The sequence below is a fragment of the Merops nubicus genome, unplaced genomic scaffold, assembly GCF_000691845.1.
Source record: "Merops nubicus isolate BGI_N331 unplaced genomic scaffold, ASM69184v1 scaffold30819, whole genome shotgun sequence".
NCBI lineage: Eukaryota > Metazoa > Chordata > Aves > Coraciiformes > Meropidae > Merops > Merops nubicus.
In genome coordinates this window covers 24,334-33,471 of record NW_008630818.1, presented here as the reverse complement: position 1 = coordinate 33,471, position 9,138 = coordinate 24,334, and the positions used below count along the sequence as shown (strand labels likewise).

Genomic DNA, 9,138 nt, shown 5'->3' with positions numbered 1-9,138 from the left:
GCAGGAATGGAGGCTTAATATTTCTGCTCAGTAGCTCTTTGGAAGCAGATATTTTAGCAAGGCCAAGGTATGTCCCTTTGATAGTTCTTCTGTCATGTCTGAGAGATTAACACTACAGGCTCTGTAGGCAGTGGGTCTGATTGAGTGCTATCTGAAAAAAAGTGTCAGGAATGTTCTGAGTGGGATATCTACTGGAGTTAAGGACTGTTATTTCAAGATGTGTAGCTCTTCATTTTCAATAATCAAACATATTGTGGGTGTGGGCTTAGTGTTCCATAAGACTTTTGAGGCTCTATCCTTACTAGCAAATTAAAAAATGCTTGGGATTGCTCTTTAGGTCAGCTGGCACAAAGTGGCCCACATGCATGTGATTAAAATCTATGGCCACATCCAAACTGCCTGTTGCTAAATTACATTGACCTGTGTTAAATTCTGAACCATGCCCCAAAATTACCTGGGACAATGTTTGTTGGCCTGGGACAAAACTGTGCCGGTGGACATTTAAGATGAAAGATGATGGAATTCTATCCCTCGAAAACTTTCCACAATACAGTTTATTTTACTAATACAAATGTAGCCTGACTGACTTTTGAGATTATTAATTCACTTCAGAATTTTAGGGGCTGTTGAATTGCGTTTGTCTTATGTAGCTCTCTTTAGATTGGTTCTTCATATAGCATAACTCAAGATCCCCTAAATTCGGTGACATGTAGGGAAGCTACAGGCTGATTTAATGGGAAAGGGAGGTTATTTTAGAGTTTTGGGTGTAAGATAACTGTGCCTTTCTTGGGCAATCGAGCTTCTCTTTTTTTGATTGTCTGGTTGTTTTGATAGATGATTATTTTGAGCTGCAAGCCATTACTTAATTCAGCAGATGAATATAATAATACATTTGGCATATGCTGAATAAGGAAACAGTGCTTGTTTAGTAATAACTGAAAAAATAAATGGAGAAACCACCTTCTCAACAAAAAGTCCTTATAAGAAAGCTGTGTTTTCTAACTGCATTATGCAGGCATATCAGTTTTTCTCAAAATTTGACAGAAACTTTTTATGTGTCAGAGAAAGATGCTGAAGTGCCACAGGAATATGCAGGTGGGAGCCATGTAGACAGTTAAAGTGATACTTCCAGCATGACCCTGGGAGAGTAATTGTCTGGGTAGGAATTGTGAGCAAAGAAATCATCACCCACAGTTTTCACTTGTACTGTGTTCCATGAAGAAGAATTTTACATACTTTCTCTGTAAAAACAAACAAACAAACAAACAAACAAAAACAAAACAAACAAACAAACAAACAAACAAACAAACAAAAACCAACCAACCAACCAAAAAAAACAAACAAACAAAAAAACCCCACCAACCAACATGACTGCGTCACAGAAATACTGGATTGCATTTCTGTCTGGTCAGAAACTGTTTTTGCAAAGTTAATGGCCCAGAAGGGAGAACGTGTGGGTTTGTTCTTGCTGCAGGAGTTATGCTGTTAAGAGAGAAAATGTTACTATTGTACGGGTTACTCCAGGAGCATTACTGGAGACTCTGGGCATTTCATTCTGTTACTGAGCTTGCTGTCACTAAGAGTGATGGCTGTGACTGAGGTATTTAATACACTGGGGCCTCTTGCCTGAGGTGGAAGACCATGGTCTGTTTGTGGGCATGAGCACAGGCTCACGGACTCGGTGTGTGTAGCTCAGCACATTCCAGAGGGGGACAGGACTGCTAAATGGCTGAATGTGGGTTACACAGCTCTTTCACACATGTGGGAAAGATCAGTTTAGTTCTGTGGTCAGTATAAATTGAAAATACAGTAGCAGAATTGACACTGCAACCAAACGGACTTCTGGAATAGCTCAAAGAGGATGTTTTAAATGTTGTAGTTAATTGAATTTGAAAACAAATCCTGTTTCAAAAGTAGTACTTCTGTCTGGTGGTCTTCTGAGCTACTAGAGAAAAATCTTTTTCAGAATATTAAGCAGACTTCCCTGATACTAGGTTTCTTAGAGCACCACACAGATGTTAACTATTATCCTGTATAGCCCATTTGTCAAGCTTTTGAAGATCCAAAACAAGAACTTTGCACTTACTCCAAGACAAAAACCTGTTATGCTTAAACTTGTGGTTCCAGTATTTGTTTTCTTGAAGCTGTAGAATGCACGTTAAGAGTGTCTTCACCCTACTTAACCATGTAGCCTTGTGAGTAATATCTTGGATCAAAAGCACTGGAGAAAATGCTTAGAAGAATTCCTGAGCTTAATACAGAAAGTCACGGATGCTGGATCCAGCTTGTGCTCTCAAATACAGAGTAAAATCACCTGATGATGCCAAGGACTTTTTAATGAAACTTGCATATATATGGAACAGGCAATGCAAGCTGAGTTCTTGAGGGATCATCTTGCTCTGCAAAAGCAAGCACTTACACAAAGCACTAGGAGCACAACAACAAAACTTGATTTAACTTGGGGATCAAGCTAAACTTATGTTGTGAGATACTGTTTTACTTAGAGTAGAAAATGTATCATCTTTTGATGGTCATTCGTGTTCTACCCAGCATTTCTTTATTTCACATCAGGTTGGCTCTGACCTCAGTGAATAAATATGAAGAAGCTGTTACCAGTTACCAAAAAGCATTAGATCTTGATCCAGAGAATGATTCTTATAAGTCAAATTTGAAAATAGCTGAACAGAAACTAAGAGACATGTCCAGTCCTGTAAGTTACCTCCGTATCTATTTATTTACAACAGTTTTAACTGGGATTTTTGTAGGTAAACCTATCTTCAATTGCAATTTGTTTATAGACTGGAACTGGACTGAGTTTTGACATGGCAAGCTTGATAAACAATCCTGCCTTCATTAGTATGGTGAGTATATTCCAAGCTTTACATTATGCTGTTTTTAAAACTGAAGTTTTGAGAACAGCTCTTTTTTTTTAATAACACAAGCAATTTTAATGCTCATTATAGTGGCAGTGCTTTCATTGTACTGACTTTAAACCATTCCAAGTCATTTTACACACAGAGCAAGTGTAGTATGAATCTTCTATAATGCCTGTCTTGTTTCAGACTGATTCTGTCTCACTTACGAACAACAGCGTGCATAGATCAGCTATGCTGTTTTCATAGATGGAGTGATAGTGAAAGACCTGTCAACAGCACGGTGAAAATTTGTGTTCTCCCCATAGCAGTTAACAGTGAATACAAAGAAATCGTGTCTTCAGTAACTAGCAGATACAGTCCTTTCTGTTCTCACCCTTTTAAATTATCCCTGATATCCTTCCTTAGGTGTGGAAGACTTCATGAGATGTGCAAACAGTGATTATCAATAACATACAGAGCATTCCTTTACTTCAAGTAAAGTGGCAAGTTGTGGTTTTGTCCCTCAGTTTTTTTTTCCATGCATGGCCTTCTTAGCTAAATGTTATCAATTAACACTGAAGAACAGAGTTTGATAACTCAGTCAAAACTTTACTGATGCTCTGGTAGCTTCATTAGGACAGGAAATATCAACCTGTGCTTCCATGTGGAAATACACTGCATGAAAGAGTGATCAAATACTTCTGGTCTGATGCTATGGTCCAAGTAACAGAGGAGGTGGGCAAGGAAGGAGCCATTGCGTTCCCTGGTGGCACAAGTGACTCAGTGGCCCTGGAACTCTGTGTTACCACTTCACTGGCCACATGACTGACTCGGGCAGTCTGCTTCTGTTAGAGGCAAAGATGTACTTTTCAGTATGGGGAAAGGATTCTTCCCATTGCTTTCAGAAGATGGTCCAGTGGACAGAATACAGGGCATTCAGCCAGGAAGGAATGAATTCTTTTTCTGGTGGTGCAGTTTTGTGGGTTTAAGGAAAAAAAAAGAAACTGACTCACTGTCTGAGCTTGAGAAAGTTACTTTTACCCTCCACTTTTGGGCCCCTGTAGATAGACAGTACAGGTGGAAGAAAGGGAAAAAAAATACTCCTATATTACGCACAGAATTGACCTGAATTTGCCTTTTTATATCCAACTTTAAACTAGAGAAGACAATTTATTTACTTTTGAGATTATATATGGGGAGATACATTGATGAATAAAATTAATATTGTACATATCTGGGTTTTGTAGTACCTTTAACAAATGAGTGAGTAAGCAGATACTGCTTTGTGTTTCTTGGTCTTGTATTCATAAAGACACTGATTTCTGTGGGAATTGTATTACTAACTTTAAAACATCACCTGATGTAGTCTGTAATATCTGTCCCTATAGATCCTTACACTACAGTAAACACAATATATTTTTTGAGGTATCTTATGAATGAGAAACGTGAATAACCTCATGCTCACTACCAAGTAAGAAGTTAGGCAGTTACCACAGAGGACACAGGTTACCATAACGACCTGGTACAAAGTCAGTTCATACTCTGGTTTACTCTGCAATATTTTGTGGCCATAATCTAGCACTAATAGTAGTTTTCAAACTTGATTTATCCAGGCTGGGAATCAATGAAATACAGACCTTTCTCCAAAAAGCCCAGTAGAAAACCTTTATCCTTGGAAATCTTAAGTTAAATATTTTCTTTCTTAATTTTTTTTTTTCATTTGCTGGTATGAGGTTCTTATGTTTAATATAATCTTGTAAAATTTTTCATGTCTGAATCTGTAATCACTTTTTTATTTAACATGTAACATTGTGTCAGCTTCATAGAAACACATTCCTGTAATGATTCTTTGTGCTAGGGACCGTACATCTCTGTGCATATAAACTTAGATGTGTAATGAAACACAGAATACAGCATAGGGGGCTTTTTCATTCTGTGTTTTGTTTTTTACTTGTATTCCTTCATGATCCCTAAGTAGTAAATGTGTTATGATGTCAGCTTTGTATTGTCTATTCTAGGCAGCAAGCTTAATGCAGAATCCTCAAGTTCAACAACTGTAAGTACTTAAAATGGAGTACCATTAAAACAAATGTCTTTAAGGGTTTGAAGTAGTAAGAGAAAAGCTGGACAGTGCTGTATTCCTGGAAATGTAATTTAATTTTTGCTTACTGTAAACAAAACTACTGCAGTTTCTTCCTCTTCCTTCCAAAAGAACTAGGGTTTATTCCTTGCTCGGAAGGTGCCTGCGTGGCCCAGTGCCAACACTGTGCTCCCTCTTCCAGGATGTCGGGGATGATGTCCAACGCCATCGGTGGCCCCGCTGCGGGTGTCGGCGGCCTCTCCGATCTGTCCAGCCTGATCCACGCGTGAGTAGCAACTGGGCAGTTCTAACTGTTGCCTTCACAGAAGCACCATTGTGTAACATCTGTTTAAAGGGGATGGTGTCAACCCAATTACACTGTGTGGCCTGTTCCTGTTGTACGCCTGATCGTTACTGAAACTGAGAACTTGAAGATTTATTTTCCACGATGTTGTTGGTTTGCTTTGTGCATTTCCATCACTGGAATGACCGAGCTGTGTGCTCAAGACTCAACTCCTGGTTCTCTTAGATTCTAAATGCCACTTACTAAAAGTGTCTCTTTAAATCTTTAAGTATTCCCACACGTGCTTTCAAACTGCTGATAAAGTTACTACCCAATATCCCAGACACTCGTTAGAAAAGCTACAGATCTACTTAGCACAGGTTGCAACACATTCTTCTCTGGCACCTCTCCATTTAGACTGGGAAGGCTTCAGCAAACTGAGTATAATGAGGAGTGGGTTTTACAAAATCCAAGGCCCAAGTCTTTTAACATGCAATATATACACAATAGCTATTTTATAATGATAATCCATCTGGAAGACTCTACACAAAAAACACCCCCTTTGCTTCTATAGCAAGACCTCTTAAAGGGCATACAGTTTTTTTTTGTTTTTTTTTTTTTTTTTTTGTGGTTTTTTTGTTTGTTTGTTTGTTTTCTTTAGTTTTTTTGTTTTTTTTTTTCAGCATTCTGGCCTTTTTCAAACTATTTTTAAGTGTTGTCCCTTCAGGGCAAAAGTAATTCATAATTCACATTACAGACAGGAATGTGCCCCCACAAAACCAAGCGCTGTTTTCACAGAAAACAGGTACTGCACCTAGGTCTATGGAAACGGTGGCATTCCTTCAACTTGCAGTGTGGTTTAAAGGAGTCCTGATAATTTGCTACTTGGGCAAAATGCAGAAGTTACAAAGAAACCATGCCAGGCTATTCTTGAAGTAGTATGTTCTACTTAATTGCCTTCTCTAGTAAATGAGTGTTATGCTTATCTGTTACATGGAATTAATCTCAGCTACTAATTTACATCTTTAAGATATAACAGTTATGGAGATGGAACTCTCATTACTTGAGTCATACAAGATGTAAGGTGTAATTGTATGCTTGCTTTCTACTAATGACACCTGGCTTGCAAGTGCGAGCTAGCAGCCACAGACTGTATTTCTGGAAAAACCGAATGCAAGGTTGCATTTCAGCTATGGGGGTGATTACATTAAACAACTAGAATGGATCCTCTCAAAAAGAAGGAAGCAAATCACTGGGGCAGATTTGTTCCTAAGTTTTAGTTTTACCAAATAAGGTAATACTTCTCCCTTCATGTTATCAAGTCGAAGTAATAGTCCTAAAGAATGAAAATGAAGCCTGGTTGGAAAGCCCTTAACTAGATAAAGTCATAATATTACAAATATCTTGATGAAGTCTATACAGCAAGCTATCTTTTAGTCTTAACTTCCATATAATGCACCTTTCAGTTGTATTGGGATATCCTGTTTTCTGACAAATGCTGCTGGTTGTTTTTTTTCACTTCTTGTTAACTTAAAACTGTTCGACACAGGGGGCAGCAGTTTGCACAGCAGATACAGCAGCAGAATCCAGAGCTCATAGAGCAACTGAGAAATCACGTCCGGAGCAGATCTTTCAGTGGCAGCACTGAAGAGCATTCCTGACTTAAAGGAGGCATGTGAGTGGCATATAATCCCAAAATGCATACCATAGTTAGTAGCAAAAGCACCATTGTAACTCTTCTGCTTGAATAGAAGACAGAAAATCCTTTGTGTGTGTTCGCAAACAAGACTAAATCTGTTGAACAGATCTCTTGCACATAACTTGGAACATACCATTTATGTACAGTTACTCCTCTAAAAATTAATACACTAAACAGGTGGTTTATTAAAATCCCCAAGTACAAGTCATTTTCAGTGTAAGCATTAGACTGGTCTTCAGGGCTGTTGAGTGAGGAGGCGTTTTGCAGTGGGCTGATCTTCCATAACAGCTTAATTCTAAAATCCTATGTAAAAGGCACACTGTTCTTAGGGTGAAAAACATCATGGCTGTACTCCCTGTCAGATATTAAAACAACAGGCCCGTCTGATGTGCTCTTCTGTAATGAGCATAAATCAGTGTTGGAGTACAGAGTGTACTTAAAACTAATGCTTGAAAAGTGTCTTTCTTGAAGCCCGTGGAGTGGCTGTCATTAGCAATGTGAAATACTTGTTAACTTCATTGGGCAGGAAGGACAGAGATGCTTGCATATGAGGGAATACCACAAACTACAAAGAGAAGACACTAATCTCCAGTAGAATAATACACAGAAATGAAAATGAAACTTGTCTTGGGAAAGGAAAGGGTAATGAGGAATTTTAGGCTTTTCTACTGCCATGTATACACTCCAGTCATGTCAGTAGCCCTGGAGGTCAGTGCTGCAGCACTACTTCCTCAGGCATGGCAAACTGTATTACATTCTGTATGTGTGCAGTATTTAAAGTAAGCTTAACATTCCTAACTGTAATAAGCTAAAACTGACCATGTGGATGTACAGATAACTAGTGCTGAAAATCTATAAAAAAAATAACTTCCTTAGAAAGCAGGATTCTCTTTCTGTTCTTGTGTGTTAAATCACTGGCTTAAACAAGGATGTTTTTTTTAAGTTTCATTACACATATCTATTTTAAGTGATGGGTGTATGGCCAAGATAAATATTTTTCCACTCTCTAGTTTTTCTTTTCTTACCTTGGCTTTTCTTGTTCAGTTAATCTTACTCTTTCAGAAACCACTGTTTTTCTGTATTTGTATTATGTTAACTTTTTAAATTCTGTTTACTGTTCACCTTGCTTTCTGGTACACGGTACACCTGGTTTTACTCCAGTGAGGTTCTCAATACTCACACTTCACTCTTTGTATATTGAAACTAATTTGAGAAGCCTGCTTTGATTCCTAAGATGATGTCATCTCTGCTGGCCAGTTAAGACTCCCAAATTGGGGAATACACAGGAACTCCCAGACCTCAGACATTGTATCAGATTCATTTGTGGTCAAAAGAGAGCACCTCAAGTGGAAGCAAATGCAATATTTGGTGTTAAGCCATATACTTGATTAACAAATGCTTGTTGTACATCTACTCCATGAGTCTCTCCCAATTAAAACGGGGAAAGGAGAATATGCAAATCGATCCAAGGAGAAATGGAAAGAATTGGAGAAAACAAGAATAGGAAGTCTGTATTACGATCTGCTGAATAAGGAGGTGAAGGTTAACAGAGCAACGTAAACACCTTTAAGACATTACATACTTTATTCAATAGCATTTCCCTATACAGAGCATTAAAATGCTTTTTAAAGTTATGCAAGTTGTTGCAGCTGCCTTTTTTCAGCTGTAGAGATACTTATGCTTTACATTAAATACATTTCCAAGTTACAGCTTCTGAATTAACACGTGATGACAAAGAAGAAAATCCCTAACAGAATCTGTTTTTAGAAGTAGCTCAGATCCTGAATATAATCCATTCATGAAAACTACTTAATTTCAGTTATGTTTAACAGGACAGGATATCATTTACCAGAAAGATGAATGGAGTCTGTAGGTGGGCTACGGCCACTCTACAAACATTGCCTTGAGGAGTGTGTTATGTCAGGAGAGAGGCATTGCTCCTAGCATGTCTCCTGCTAAACGTCACTTTTCCTCTTGGTTCTCTCTTTCACATTTTCAGCTGCTCAAAGTGAGTTTTACTAACCTGGGTAAAGGGAACCGTTAAGTCCAGAGTGGACTGGATGGCACTGCAGTATCTCTCACACTCAGCTTATCCTTCCTTCAGTGGTGACCTGGCAGTGCTGCGTTAGCGCATTGTTGGACTTGATCTTAAAGGTCTCTTCCAACGAAAACAATTCTGTGATTCTGCTTTGTGACAGTAGTCTTCACCTGGCCAGTTACT

At 38.4% G+C, this 9,138-nt stretch overlaps 1 protein-coding gene across 1 annotated transcript in view; it reads left to right on the top strand.

Moving 5' to 3' along the window:
- The window catches only part of SGTB (small glutamine-rich tetratricopeptide repeat (TPR)-containing, beta), a 16,989-nt gene extending 9,825 nt beyond the window's left edge, over positions 1–7,164 (top strand). The window contains exons 6-10 of the mRNA XM_008947416.1: positions 2,572–2,710; positions 2,799–2,861; positions 4,874–4,911; positions 5,138–5,221; positions 6,768–7,164. Of these exons, the coding sequence (XP_008945664.1) occupies positions 2,572–2,710; positions 2,799–2,861; positions 4,874–4,911; positions 5,138–5,221; positions 6,768–6,879 (436 nt within the window). The 3' untranslated portion in view covers positions 6,880–7,164. The remainder of the gene's footprint in view (positions 1–2,571; positions 2,711–2,798; positions 2,862–4,873; positions 4,912–5,137; positions 5,222–6,767) is intronic.
- The last annotated feature ends 1,974 nt before the right edge of the window (positions 7,165–9,138 follow it).